Genomic DNA, 15,462 nt, shown 5'->3' on the forward strand with positions numbered 1-15,462 from the left:
TTAACTGCCAATCTTTTTTAAACAAATATATGACTTAATTTTATTTATATCTGCATATATGGAGAAATCCATGTTAGCTGTAGACAATTTAGAATGACACAGAAACACCTAATTACACCAACTAAACAGACTGACAGTATTTGTCTAATGTTAACTTTGTAGTTGGTAGTATATTAACAAGCTAACATTAACTTTGTCGGTTGGTAGTATATTAGCAAGCTAACATTAGCTTTGTGGGTTGGTAAGTAGTATATTAACAAGCTAACATTAACTTTGTCAGTTGGTTGGTAGTATATTAGCAACCTAACGTTAACTTTGTCAGTGGTTGATAGTATATTAACACACTAACATTGACTTTGTCAGTTGGTAATATATTAGCAAGCTAACATTAGGTTTGTCAGTCGGTTGGCAATATATTAGCAAGCTAACATTAACTTTGTCTATTGGTTTTTAATATAGTAGCAAGCAAATGTTAACTTTGTCAGACAGTTCAGTTAGCTATAAAACGGTTAACAACTGGCAGTTACTGGTTTTTAATATTTAGTAATCACTAATGTGTGTAAGAAATAGTTTGTGTGGTGCAACCTGTTTTAAAGGAGTAACAGATAAATCTCCTCTTACTAAACACTTCTAACTTGGTAAAGTTTGAACTTACGAATAGCTGGCCCAACCAGCTCCTGGTCTATGTTATTCTTGCTGAACCCAAAAACTAATGCATGATCAAAACCTCTACTATAAGACAGGTATACTCAGATAAGTGAAAAAATATGTACTGTGTATGTATCATTAAATAATAAACAGTAAATAATATGTCAGTGGGATACGCATTCATAGATTCCCACCCAAGCCACATATTTTTTAAACCAAATCCATATGTTATCTTTAGCTTTTTGCATATTTTTCTGTTTCTGCTATAATCAAACTGCAAAAATGAGAAATATTAATAACACTGTAATGATAACAGGCATTAGAAAAGACTGGCAATACTGCTAGCAAGTACCCAGTTGTTTTCATGTAACATATACACAATACAATCAATCCAGAAAAGGCTGTAAAGATCTAAAAACAGTATGTGTCAATCAATGGAACAGTTTTGCAGCATTCCCCCCATAACATCAATATGATGACAATAAGAGCTTTTCTCAGATGGGGATGATCAGTGGTCCAGCATGCTACTAAATTAACACTAACATTCTTCTCCATGAAACTCAAATCTGTGGCATAACTTAGATCCCTTGCTAACAAGGATCCAGCTACAGTATATGGCACCAGCGAGGTAATAGCTTGCACATAGTGCCTCTGAAGAGCCTGTGATATGTTTAGAGGAGTAGCACACGAAAAAAAAAAATACACATTGTTCACAACTGCAACAACCAGATCAGACTTCAGAGGACATACTGCTGAACAGAGAATAGTACAGTCTCAGTTAGCATAGTATCATATGGGGTTAAGTACCTTCAGTGATCTGTATCACACTAGCAGGCCTCAGACACTGTTAGGGTTGTAACAGAGCATGTTCAGTTGCAGGTTTTCATCCCAGTGTCTGAGGATGATGAAGAGCTGGTTGGCAGCAGCCTTGACGGAGGCCAAATCCCGGCCCTCTGGGATGTCCTGCGCACTCAACCACATGCTGGCTTTGGCGGCAACCAGTTCCCACTCTATGAAATAACTGGCAGAGCTGTGCTCCAGCCAGGCAAGAGCCACAGCTGTGGCCCACACCATGCTCTCCGGATCTAGCATCCTCTTTAGCACACCGCCAGGCGATGCAGTTTCCAAGCCTCCGGACCCAGAGCTCCGTCCGCTGTCCGCCTGGGAGTTCGGGGAGAGCGGAGGCTCAGCAGCAGTGGATGGACTGCCCAGCGAGGAAGGGCCAGCATCCGCCCAGGCGCTCCTGGACAGATGAGAAGGGCTGTGGATACCTACAGTGTGCTCTGCAGGTTGTTGATATGTTTCTGGTTCACATGGTGATCTACGTCCATCATCAGCACTCTCAGCACGCCGGGTGCTGGAGTGAGACAGGTGGCCCAGGCTGCTGCGGTGGCTGGTGAAGGGGGATGTCCACTTCAGCTTGTTAATGGGCACATTAATGGCATCACACAGAGCTATGTCCAGGAGAAATGCACCACTGGCCAACTGCAACAACACCTGTAGAGATGGAAACAGTTCAGTTTGACATAAAATACAGAAAAAGTTACAGATATTATTTTGGCAACCCTTAATCAGCCCCCAAAATTAGCTGCAGTAAGAATTATTTTTCCTGCAGGACAAACAACAAAATAAGAAGTGAGGGAGCACCTGGCCATCTGATTTGAGTGTATGCTGCTTCTATGCACTAGTGTGCATAGTTTTTTATGGTTCATCACTTACTGCTCCAATCAGCAGCTGGACGTGAGGTGCCTCGCTAAAGGGTACCTCTATGGTAGTTGGTAAAGGAAGGGAAAATCTTTTTCGAGGCAGCTATACTGAACACTTTTGTCAGATATTTTCTATCCATTGAATTATTTGCATATTGATGAATAATACATGAGCAAGGTGGTATGTGCTGCATAATTTGCAATAAATAAGGACTGATTAAGTGGCTGGAACTTTGAAAGCCATTCATCACCTTTTTCATTATTGCTATATTACTTAATTTTTTCTTTATTTCTGTCTTTCAGTGGGAGACTGGAAGTATTTGCAAAGGAAGAGGTACTACATGCAAAAAAAAGGTACTCGGTTGGATTTGATAGGGATTATTTTAAGCATTTTTAGTGGCTCAACAGATTGTGACACATTCATCTCTCCAGAGAAATCCACAGTCAGTTCAAATTAGTGTCCATCAAGAACATGCAGGTTGACAGAGCATTCACGTGTATAGATCCGCTGCCCACCAGAGGAATGTAGTCTTTGTTCTCGTTGTCACTCTCTCCAATTGAATCACCGGACTTGCTGTGAGATCGACACATGAATCCTTTGGCAGCCCGAGTCAGGAGACGAGTCCTGCTGAGGGCCAACCTTAAAGAGGAGAAGGAGACAGCAGATGTAAATCACAGAGTGATTCACAGAGTACACACACTATTAGATTTAATCTACTACTTCTATTCTGTTCTCTAGCCATGCTAGCAGTGTGGCTCTGTGGATGGCAATGGTTGTCTGTGGGTCAGTCAGTCCACCACTTTAATCACAGATGAAATATCTCTACAACTATTGGATGGTTTACAGTGAAATTTGGTACATATATACACAGTGCCCAGAGCATGACTTCTAATGACTTTGGTAATCAGGCTTTTCATCTAGCGCCACCAGCAGGTCAAAGTTGTTATCCAGTGAAATCTCCCAACATCTACCGGATAGATTAGCACCAAATTTTGTACAGACTTTCATGGCTTTCAGATGATGAAGGCTTCTGACTTTGGTGATCTCTTGACTTTTCCTCTAGTGCCAACATGAAATTTGAGAAATGGCTTGACAACTATTGGATGGATTACCATGAAATTTGTTAAACAAATGTATGAATTATAATAACTTTGGTAATAACGTAACTTTTTGCTCGAATGCCATCAGCAGGTCAAATTTTCAATTAGTCCAAGCAATACTTTGGTTCATTCAACACTAATGACATTCCTGTCAACTGTAGCAAGCAGGCTCTCATGCTACCAGCGCTTGAAATTAAGAATGTCCTGTTGTCCCCAAAACAATAAAAATAGCACCTGGGACACAAAGATACAGTGTCTGGGACAATTCTGGGACAGTAGAGAAACGTATCACTCCAAATGAAATTATTACATTTGTTTTTATTTCATCATGGATCATTTTAATTGTTAGGTGTTCAAATTCGAAAAATGTGAGGTGGCAAGAGCACAAGCTATATGCTACGTCACATGAGCGCTTATACACACAAAATTAATCATAGGGCCTTTCTCTAAGCAAAGTATGCCAAGTTCGGATTTGCATTCTTGCAAGTTCAGACTTGGCAAGTTCAACCTGGGAGCACAAACTTCTGAGGACGGGAGGGCGCAGTACGATCATTCTGCAATTGGAACAGCAGCGTACTTGCCGACAGCAGCAGCTCAGTTTCAACACATCTACCTGACGTTACTTTGAAAAAATAAACTCAATTTAAAGCTCCTCTAACACTTCTCATAAAAAAATAACCTCATTGACGGAGAGATGCAGTAAATTATATTATTCAGTCTGTTAATGAAGCTATAATGAAAATCCAAACTGTTATGTAACTTAATAAGATGAAATTTAATATAGACTGATCTGCTCATTTTAATACATTCATATTTATTGAAACGTGGTGATATCTGTTCATATAGAGCCGCAGAGACAGCGCTGTTGTTCTGTCCAGTAAGAACATGAATATCACTTTACGTTCAGACAAACTAATGTGGCAGCTACAGTTGTTAGATTTCATCTGTGAAACCAATATTATATCATATATCAAAATCCTTCAGAGATATTAGAGCCAGAGGTAAATTACCAAAGAGCTGCACAGATCAGTTCATCGGATCATGTTCTCCCCAGGATGACGACGGACGGGCTCCTCACATCTCCGAAAATGCAGCAAATTTTCAAATAGGTATTATTTGGATAAACTGACCACATATTGGGAATCTAAATTTTCTTGCCTGAAAAAGTGACATATTAACAGAACTACAGCGAAAATTACAACAGACTGATGGACTGGGGGGGCAGCAGTAAAGAGATAATGATGAGATTGATGTACGTATGAACTCAACAACTCGACAAATCGAACGTCGAAATGTTAAACTATGAAGCTAACATGTCTCTAGACTTGTAGTCTTGTTTTTGAAAGGAGAAGAAATTGTCAATCATCACAACATGGTCATGTTAAGATGGAGATGAAATATTCTCTGCTTTGTAAGGCAGACATTAGACAGAAGTATAATACTCAAGTCCCTGTGTTTGGTCACGCACTGGTATTACAGCTACAGCATATTTATGCAACCAGCCAGTCTCCAATCACCCACCTGGCAGAAAAAAGGCTCTCCACTGATTTCTGTGATTGGTCAGAAGTCACAGACGGACTCCTCTGGAAAACTTAGAAACACAGAGGCAGATTTATAAGCAGTGTTAGACAAGGAGAGGAGAGAGAGAGAGAGGCAGTGGCATTTCTGTCAGTGCAGTCGCCCATAATAAAGAGCTAAAACACACACACTGAGATGTAACAGTGACAGCTGAGGACAAACTATATTCCAGCAGCTGTCCCTCGTATCCGGGTGAAACACTTCTTTCTCTGTGTGTATGTGTGTGTTTGTGTATTCAGCATGTGCTCATTGTTTTATGAAAAGGTCCAGACAGAGTCTGTCAATACAAGCCACAAAACTGTGTCGACTCCTGTCATCACTTACAAGAAGGAGGACTAAAATGTCAATAATCTCATGTTTCACATTTGGAACAATGCACCGATGTTGCCCAGAAAACAAGAGACTACCGGGCAGTGTGTGTGTCAAAGGTCTCTGTGGAGAAAATTGATGAGATACAGCAAAGTCACTGACCGGTTGATTTGCTGCTCTTACCCTCTGTGAAGTTACATCTGTCCCAGCCGGAGGAAGAGGGCGTGCTGCAGGGAGAGACTCCGTCTTCTCCACCTGAGACATTAATCAAAAAGATTAATAAGATTAAAAATGTACTTTATTTTTCCCTCTATTTTCTCAGAACCTAACCAGACATTATTGCTTTAAAAAAAAGACTGCATTATCAGGCCACACTGATGCAACCCACATGTTTTTGTGCCCACTGAGCACCACTTCTTTAACTTGCCATGCCAAGCAGATGCTTGAGCAATGTGCCAGTCTTAGCTCATGCTGTTGCTATGCCACCGCTGCAAACCAATTTAAAATGTTGTGCCCTTTTGCTGAAGTTGGAGTATTTTTAATGTAAAGCATACAGCTTTCTGAGCGCTCAATATCTCATAGCTCCCACTTGCTGGTGATGCAAGGCTCCAACCCTTTCATTTCAAATAAAGACAGATTTAAATAAATATAAATATATAAACATCAGTCTTCTTTCATATGCAGGAATCTCATATCTCTGATATTCCTTCAATCATATACTCACTTCTTGTATTCTCAATAAAAGATCCCCTCTACCTTTCACTGCAGCGTTTATCTTTCTTTCTACTATATTTCTCATTGTGATTGACGTAGAAATGGAAACTTCTTCTGCTGTGTAATTATTTAATGTAAAATGCGGCCTACTGTTGGGCAGCAGGACATCTTCAGCTTCCTCCGTCATGCCGCCAGACTGAGAGCGACCCAGTCCAACGGAGTAACCTCTGTTCTTCCTGCTTCCTGAGCGAGAGCTCGAGTGTGAGCCCCTCTTCAGACCTTCACCTGAAAACAGTACATTGTCTTTTTAATGTAGACAGACTAAAGCATATTTCAAGCTGGCCTGTACCTTTAATCAACATTTGAAAGTGTTTCCAGATGAATATAATTTTGGATCTGGGCGTTGAACCAAACACAGCTGTTTCGAAGCCAAAAGCTAGATAAGAGAGCCAAGTCAATATTGATAACTTGTAGAGAGATATCATCAGATTGCTACAATGAAAGTTAAAAGAATAGTTCAACATTTTGGGAAATATGCTTATTCACTCTCTTGACCAGGTGCAGTATCTTCCCGGAGTATCAACCAGCAACCTTAAGATCATGACAAAAACTCCAGAAAGTTACCACTCTTAACCAAGAAATAGTCCAGCACATACCGCCAGCACATAAAGAGCAACTTGTCTTTACACTTAAATCATTGTACGGATTAAACAATCTAAATCTAGCATGTTAAATAGTGAGCTTTAGAGGTATTGGTAGGCAGATTCTTTAGCTTTGGGCAGAGCAAGGCTCATTTTTGATCTCAGCACGCCCACCTTACTGTGTGATTTAGTTACATAGTGTTCTCTACACAGACCTCAGGGAAAAATACAAATCCAACAGTGGGTTGTATCTTCAAAGGTATTTCTGTGATTCCACAGATGCCCACTGTCTGCCTGGTATGATAAAACATCAGAAAAAACAACTTTTAAATCAAATATCTTTACAAATTGTGATGCTCGGCTCTGCTCTTCTTCTTCTTTGCTGGAATTTTTCAAGTCCACTGCACAGGCCACAGCAGGCGAAGACTGTAGAAGTAGTAAATTTAAATGTTGGTTTCAGGTTGCCCAAACATTTCATCATTCTGGGCAGAAAAAAAGACATCTGTGAGATTGTGAAAATACTTTGAAGCCACAACCCTGCTGCTGGCCAACTGTCATGAAATGGGTCTGCCCCAGCTTCATATTTAAGGGACAGATGTGAGAGTGGTATTCATCTCCGCACCTCTAGAAAGTGAATAAGCATATTTCTCAAAATGCTGAACTGAAGAAGTTCAACTGAAAGAAGTTGTTCCAGGTTATGTTTGATGACAACATATTCTATTCAAAAAATGGGCTGCATAAGGACCTCTTCACATAAAATCCACACAACTTACCGGGGTTTATGTATTCAATACATGTCTGCAAATATTCATTAGTGTCCAGGTCAATGGGAACAAACGCTGTGTGTTTGCTCAGTATATTGCAGGCCTTGCTGGTGTGAATAGCGTATAGTTGGTATTTCCTGCCAGAGCCTGTGAATTATAGTATATACACAAAAAGATTACATGACATTTCATAAGATTACGTAACATGAATATGCATTACATGATATAAGATAACATTTGTCAATCATACATAATGCATGCATAAATCATGCATATGTATGAAAGGAATCTTAATTAGAGCTGCAAACAGCGATGAATGGACCCTCACACGCATCGGAGAAAGTGTTGGTTGACACGGCTCTGAATTTTCAGGATTATCGGACACTGGAATTGGAAATTGTCTATACATTTAATGAACTGTGTGTCATTTAGGCTTCACGTCCTGTTGCCTGTAGTCTGACTAAATAAGTGAAATATTAATGCAGAAATACATTTAACATGTAACCTAGCACCTCAAAAATGCTAAAGGTAATTAGGGGGCGCTATAGAGCCGACGTGCCACACCCAAGCCCAATTGCAATATCAAATCAAAACATTTACTGGTTCGAACATGGGCGCAAGTTTTGTGCATTTTTGTGCATCCTAAAGGCCTCAAATGTGTTCCTAAAATTAAAATTGATACATGAAATCCAAAATGGCTGACTTCCTGTTGGGAGGTGAGAAAATGTATTATGTCCAGAATGATGAGAGCAATGATCCCACCGAATTTCATGAACATCCAAGCAACTTTATCCCAACATGGCCCTGCCTTTGAGGGTGCTATGGAGCCCGCTGGCCACGCCCAATCATTACAGAACTTTGCAATTTTCACCAGTTCTGACATGTGTGCCAATTTTCGTGGGTTTTTGAGCATCCCAAGCCCCTCAAAATTGCAATGGCGGGGGAAAATAATAATAATCTTTACAAAAACAAAAACAAAAACAAACAACAGGTTCGTTGCACTTTCAGTACTTTCATGCTCAGGCCTGAAAGGTATAGTTTGACATTTTGGGAAATACACTTACGGTATTTGCTTTCTTGATTTAGATGAGAAGATCAACACCATTCTCATTTCTGTTAATATGAAGCTATAACCAGCAATCACTTAGCTTAGCTTAGCATAAAGACTGGAAACAGGGGGAAACAGCCAATGGTAACAAAATCTGCCCACCACAACCTCTAAAGGTCACTAATTAACATGTTTGGATAATCCGGCTGATTTTGTTACCTTTAGACAGAGCCAGGCTAGCTGTTTCCCGCTGTTTCTAGGCTTTATGCTAAGCTAAGCTAACTGTCTTCTAGCTTTAACTTCATATTTAACCGACAGACATGAGAGTGGCATTGATTTTCTCCTCTAACTCTTGGCAAGAAAGCTAATAAAAGTATTATCTAAAATGTCAAAACTATTTTTTTTCCTAATAATTCAACAGCTATGTGAAATAAGCAGATGAGAAATACAGCAGCTGAATGCCAAATTGGATTTGTCAGTAGGCCAACTCCTGACTCCTGTCTTTATAATCTTAAAATCCTCATAATTTAGTCACCACACAAACACTTAAATCCCCGTAGAGCTCACCATGCTCAATCTCACACTCCTTATCCGCCATGTGCTCAAAGTCATGTATGATGGAGCGTCCAGCCAGGTGGTGGAAGGTCTCGTTCCACAGTTCCTCGTGAACCTTCTCCTCACGTTCCCGGCCGTTGAGGAAGGGCTCGACATCAAAGACCACCTCCCACTTCACCGGTTTCCCACACAGCAGTCCGGACACCACAGCCTTGCAGTCGCCTTTTTGCTGGCTGGCAGCACCCAGATCTGAAGTTTTGGACTCCTGTGGAGTTTCTGCCTGACATAACTGGTGGCCGTATCCATCTGAAATATTACAGGAGCGAGATTTGACACCTGAATGTGCATTTATCGATCACTAGGTGTGTTGTATTCAGATTTCACTGAAGTTTGTTATCTGCTACTGCTCACTTGTGATTGGATTTTTGTTAAAGAGGACATAACATGCACATTCCCAAGTCTGTGTTTATTTTCTGGGGCTCTGCTGGAATATCTTTGTATGATTTCTCCTTATTTATCTTGTACTAGCTCTTTATACAGCCCCCCAGTTCAGTCTCTGTCTGAAACCAGCTCCAGTCTCTTTAAGTCCCCTATCCTGACAAGCCTTCTTTGGTCTGATTGGTTAGCTCCCAGAAGCTTCCTTTTGGCAGACTTCCACCAGGTCCAGAGGCTACATAAACAAAACAATAGTAGCTGTATTTCACTTATTTTTCCCATTATTTACTCAAAATCTAATCTTGTCCGTACATGTTTGAGCCAAAATATACAAGTGGACAACACAAACACCTGTGGAACAACTTTAGTAACAAAGACAACAGAACAGACGGCTGTTTGTGGGCATGTGCAAACAATCTGACGTCAGTGTGATGGGGAAGTAGACGTAACATTGCAAATGAAGCATGAAGCATTCAGAGTACCTGAAGATTATGTCCCCTTTAAATTAATTCATCATCTGTTTTCAAACCTTTGAGTTCATCCTGCTTGAATGTACCTCAAATAACTGTTTTCTAAAATACTGTTTCTTTCATTTCTTATTCATCTCCTGTCTAATTTTCAGTATTGTCCACTAATATAGAAAAATTATTTCCTGTCCTCCCCCAGAGCTACCTTTATGCTCGACCATTTGCCAAGACTCAAGTGCAGCCTTTCTTATCTTAGATTAAAGATGTACGCCATTTAAATCAAACTTTTCAGGGACTTGTCACATCAGACTGAATAAACACACTGTAGTCAGGGCTCAAATTCAAGGGTTTGTGATTTTATGGCCACAATAATTTTACGTAATATTCTATCATATTAAAGGAATATTTCAACACTTTGGGAAATACATTTATTTGCTTTCTTGCCGAGAGTTAGATGAGAAGATTATTACCACTCTTGTATCTGTCCATGAAATATGAAGCTACAACCAGCAGCCACTTAGCATAAAGACTGGAAACAAGGGGAAACAGCTAGCCTAGAGCTCTCCAAAGGTAACAAAATCTACCTACCAGCACCTCTAAAGCACACATGTTTGCTTATTTCAGCTGAAGTTGCTTCATATTTAACAGAAAAATATGAAAGTGGTTTCAATCCTCTCGTGTAATTCTAGTCAAGAAAGCAAATAAGAGTATTTCCCAAAGTGTGGAACTATGCCTTTAAAGGGAAAATCCTAATGCATGTGACAAATCACAAACACAAAATTGTTTTTTTCAATGTAATCAATTCCAGTTAATGTAACAAAGTATTATGCTCTGATGTCACTCATAATACTACATGTCTTTATTATCAAGTCCCACCAACACTATGGACTCAAAGTGCTAAATAATTTCAGGCAAACATCATTACAACTTAGAAATGTTTAGTTTCTTTAAAAGATGTGTAGATATATTGAACAACTTCTTTGCATTTTCAGTAAAACAGAATAGTTGAGCATGTGGTCTAACCTGTATCTCCGACGCTGCCAACAGATGGGCTGTCCGTGGAGGATCTGGATCCGTCTTCCCCAGCGGTGTTGCGAGCTGCAGGCGGCACGCTGCTGCTGGGCAGAGGGTTGTCCTGAGGCTGGGGATGCAAATGAAGCTCTGAGTCGGCTTCCTGTTGCAGAAGCGCCTCCTGCTGAGGGACCAGCCTGTGACAGCTGGCAGGACGCCCTCTGGAAGATGTGGCACACAGGCTTGCCAGCTGTGGCTGTAAACAAAAGAAAGCTGTTTTAATTTACCTGGTAAATTTACCTTTAATATCCTGGTACTGTCACAGGTTTCAACAAGATATGAAACCTTATGTACTAATTGTAATTCTGGTCCTTTTGGTGTGCTCACTCAAAGTTGTTTCACGGTGATGAGTGACATACAGAGTCTTGACTATGTGTTCAAAAGAAATATCAAATAAGACCATCAAAATGCATCATTTTTTGGTGCAACAGTGAAATAGACACATTTAAACCAATAAAGATTCCCTAACTCATTCAAATCATCTATTAGTTGCAACTCTAGAGAAAAAAGGGCTGCAGCTAAAAATTATTTTCATTATCAAATGTCTGACCAAGAGACCAAAACACAAAGATGTTCAGTTTATTTTCAAATAAAACAAAGAAAAAGCAGCAAATGCTTACAAATGCAGGGAATGTTTGGCCTTTTTTTGATTAAAACATGATGTAAACCATTAATTGATTATAAAAATAATCTTAATTAATCTTTTTTTATGCCAAAATGACTAATTGTTATAGCTATAATTGCCAAGATGAGATTGGATTTGATTTGTGCATTACCATGAAATGAATGTGATGGAAGAATTGTTTATGCTCCTCTGACTTTTAGGAGAGATATAAAAGCCTTCATCTTTCACCCCTCTTGCACAGTCTTTTTAATAACTTAATTTTATTTCTTTAATTTATGTGCAAATAAACAAACAAATACATAGAAAGCTATTAAGAAATAGATTAGTCATAGCGAATACAATGGATCCTCAGAAGGATTTGCAAAGAGAGGACACCATTTCTTCACAGCCCGGTGAATTCTGGTTAGTTATACTAAGATGATCTCTGAGCAATATTCAAACCTAATTACCATTCATAAATTTTGCCCCTCATTACTGAGGAGAGCACATTATTCTGTTCTTGATTATACTCCAGTCCAGACAAGGGTCAGAGGGCTGTTTAATTTGTCAACACAATCTGAATACAAATATTCATATATATGAATATTTCATTCATATATAATTGATACATTGTTCAAAATAAGATTTGCTAACCTTTACAACCATAATGGATTGTGGTTTATTTCATGTGCATATGTGGACTTAAACATACAACAAGTGTATTGTTATTAGTAAAGAAAGTTCAGTTTGAAAGGTACTGGTTTGACACATGTGAGGCAAAACTAAATTACAAACTGAATCAGAAGTAACTGCTGACCCATTTTAAAAACTAGACCGAAGCGGATCATTTTAAAAGCAATCATGCAAATGTTATTTATTATTTTTGTCACAGTGTGGGAACACACCTGGTAGTCGTTCTTCCACTGCGCCTCATGTTCAGGGCTCATCTGGCCAATCAGTTCCTGGACTTTGGCTCTCCTCAGGGGATTCTTGGTCACCACAGAGCTGGGGTCACTGGGAGTGTAGACCTTCTTCGCTGGGTTGAAGTCTATTATCTGGTTGGTACTGTATGCACGCCTTCTTGGGGATGTCTTGCTATCCAACCCTAATATTTTATTGAAAAATAAAAAAAAAAAATGTAAAAACCCAAAACATTTCAAAATAACAATCCATGACATTTTCATACAATAACATTCATTATAACATCATTTTACCAACTCTGAATTGCTGATTTTTGACACAATAGTGACTATGTATTAGGGTTGGTTCTTTCCTGAATGGAGGAAATCTTCTGCCAGCACAAAGTGATTCATTTTACATTTTCAAAAGCATTATTTTGTTTGGAATAAATACAATAAGTAGCTAGTTGGCATGTGCAATGACAACCACTATCACAGATGAACAAGAGTGGACATTCATGCCAGCAACTCTGTACTTGTGCGCAGTGGTGCTCTGAGCTAGATGCTAATGTCAGCATAATGCTAACATGCTGATGTTTAGCAGGTTACTTTTACCATGTTCACCATCGTAGCTTAGCATGCTAGCATACTAATTCTGCTAACTTAGTTAGGACTAAACCATTTTAACACCACATTAAAATTTTGACCTGATGACGACGTTCACCAAAGTTATTACAATTCATCCTGAGAGGGACATGAATGTGTGTATCAAATTTCATTACAATCCATCCAATAATTCACAAGACAAAACCACAAATGTCAACCTCATGATGGAGAAAAAACTCCAGGGGATCACCCAAGTCAATGGGACACATCAACTGGGAACCATGGATGTCTGTCAAAAACTGTGTGCCAATCCATCGAGTAGATGTTGATATTTCCCTGGATATGTGAAAATTTTGACCTGGTGGTGACTAGAGGAAAAGTCAGGAGATTGCAAAAGTCACAAAGATTCATCCTCTGGGTACCATGAATGTCACAATAATCCACTGCCATCTATAAGTAATGTTGCTAATCCTGACCTAAAGTACCTTTAAACATCCTTTGAATCCTACCTTTAACCAAGTAAAAGGAGAAACTCTGCTGCTTAATCAGGCCTTATATATACACTGTATCTACTCTACTTCTACATTGGCCGGCCCAGCTGGTTTGAAATGCAGTTTTCCAGCCGCCAATCAATGTTACAAAAGACAAGTGTAGTGAAGTAGTAGTAAGAGCACATAAATTAACATTTTACAACAGTAATCTAAGCAATTGAAAAGCCCTCATTCAGGAAGTATTGCGGGTTCTTACCCATAGTGTCTTGCTCTGTGGTGACAGGGCTGCTGTCTGTCACAGAGTCCTGGTAGGAGTCATACAGAGCACCAGAGGGTGCTTCCCTGTAAGACCCCGAAACATCCACACCTGTCTTCATCGAATCCTCTTCTTGAGAGTGATAAAACACTGAGCTGGCTGACTCAATGGAGCGCATCATGCTGTATCGCCTCCTTTTATCCTGTTGAGATTTTGAGTAGGTGACACATCCGTGACAAGTGCTTCAATGAAAACCCACTCACAAGATTTGATAAAGAATTCCTACGCTGTGTTCAAGTCATACGTCCTGGATGGTACAAACGGGAAACGTTCCCATGTTAACATTTTGCAAATGTTATGATCACAGATTTGGTTGTTCCTCCTCCCATTTTTGATTGATTGAAGAATCTCCTGCATTATCTTTTTACTGAATATTTATTTTTGTAATGTTATAATTTAATTCCCTGGCACTTTGTTTCCTCTTTTTGTTCTTATATGTGTTAGTATGTTATGTTGTTTTGAATTTGATCGTTGTTTTCAATAAAGTCAAAAAAAAACATGGAAACAATAAATCTGGTATGACTTGAATGCAGCATTAGCCCTTTTTATATCATTTAAAGGGGACATATCATGCTTTTTGTGATTCTCTGTTATTTTTATATTGTTATGATGTTGGATGTTTATGTTAAACGCAGTCAAAGGTCCAAAAATTGAGGTGAATGTATGTTTAAATGCTCCCTGCAAGTCAAAAACCTGCCCTTAATGCTTGGTTTGCTATGTGACCTCTACTTCCTCCTCGTGATGGCGTCAAATTGTTCGCGCATGCCCACAAACGGCCGTCCTTTCTGTAGCCTTTGTTGCTAAGGTTGTTCATGTTGCCCACTTGCATATTTCGGATAGGATTCTGGCTTGAATATTCAAGAGGTTTCGATTTGAAGTCTGCAGAGGGGCAGCTTCCAGAAGCTGGCCAATCAGAAAAGAGTGGGTTCAGTGGAGGGGAGCCTTAAAGAGACAGGAGCTAAAACAGTCTGTTTCAGACCCAGGCTGAACTGATGGGCTGCATAAACGGCCATTATAGGATAAATTATCTTTAAATAATGCAAATTTATTCCAGTAGAGCCCCAGAATAGAAATATAGACCTGGAAATGTGCATGATATGCCCTCTTTAAATGGAATTATTGAGTGATTTATCAAACTGAACATCAAAAATACAACAAAAAAAACACGTGGTGTAATTTGAGGTTCCTTTACAGAAATGTTCACAACACAGAAAGTCATGCATGCAGTCACTCGTCACCTTTCAGCAGGTGTCTTGCACTTACAGATTTGGGGTTGGCATGGTAACGGGTGGTGTCGCAAACCACACTGTAGCCAATCAGACTGTCCCCTGGAAACAGGAAGGTGTTGCCCACAGGGGAGAGCAGCACCTCTTTGGTCTCAGGAAAGAGCCACTCGATGGAGATGTCGCTTAGCACTGGAGACATGGTTTTCTTCAGGGACTTTATCATCTGTAGAGTTTTTTAAAAAGCAGATTAATAGACTGTCATATATAAAACACAGCTTCTCTC

The 15,462-nt window shown here is 39.6% G+C and overlaps 1 protein-coding gene across 2 annotated transcripts in view; it reads right to left on the reverse strand.

Moving 5' to 3' along the window:
• Window positions 1-272: 272 nt before the first annotated feature.
• Window positions 273-15,462, reverse strand: part of vwa5b1 (von Willebrand factor A domain containing 5B1) — a 29,161-nt gene continuing 13,971 nt past the window's right edge. The window contains exons 11-21 of one of the 2 annotated variants that reach the window (XM_042408195.1): window positions 15,217-15,402; window positions 13,894-14,095; window positions 12,547-12,746; window positions 10,990-11,233; window positions 9,077-9,370; window positions 7,471-7,608; window positions 6,207-6,341; window positions 5,526-5,597; window positions 4,977-5,046; window positions 2,871-2,994; window positions 273-2,145 (exon numbers count right to left, since the gene is read on the reverse strand). In XM_042408195.1, the coding sequence (XP_042264129.1) occupies window positions 1,486-2,145; window positions 2,871-2,994; window positions 4,977-5,046; window positions 5,526-5,597; window positions 6,207-6,341; window positions 7,471-7,608; window positions 9,077-9,370; window positions 10,990-11,233; window positions 12,547-12,746; window positions 13,894-14,095; window positions 15,217-15,402 (2,325 nt within the window). In that variant the 3' untranslated portion in view covers window positions 273-1,485. Of the gene's footprint in view, window positions 2,146-2,870; window positions 2,995-4,976; window positions 5,047-5,504; window positions 5,598-6,206; window positions 6,342-7,470; window positions 7,609-9,076; window positions 9,371-10,989; window positions 11,234-12,546; window positions 12,747-13,893; window positions 14,096-15,216; window positions 15,403-15,462 lie in introns of both variants that reach the window. The other variant, XM_042408194.1, reaches the window with a different exon arrangement.

Source organism: Thunnus maccoyii, chromosome 4 (genome assembly GCF_910596095.1).
Source record: "Thunnus maccoyii chromosome 4, fThuMac1.1, whole genome shotgun sequence".
NCBI classification, from domain to species: Eukaryota; Metazoa; Chordata; class Actinopteri; order Scombriformes; family Scombridae; genus Thunnus; species Thunnus maccoyii.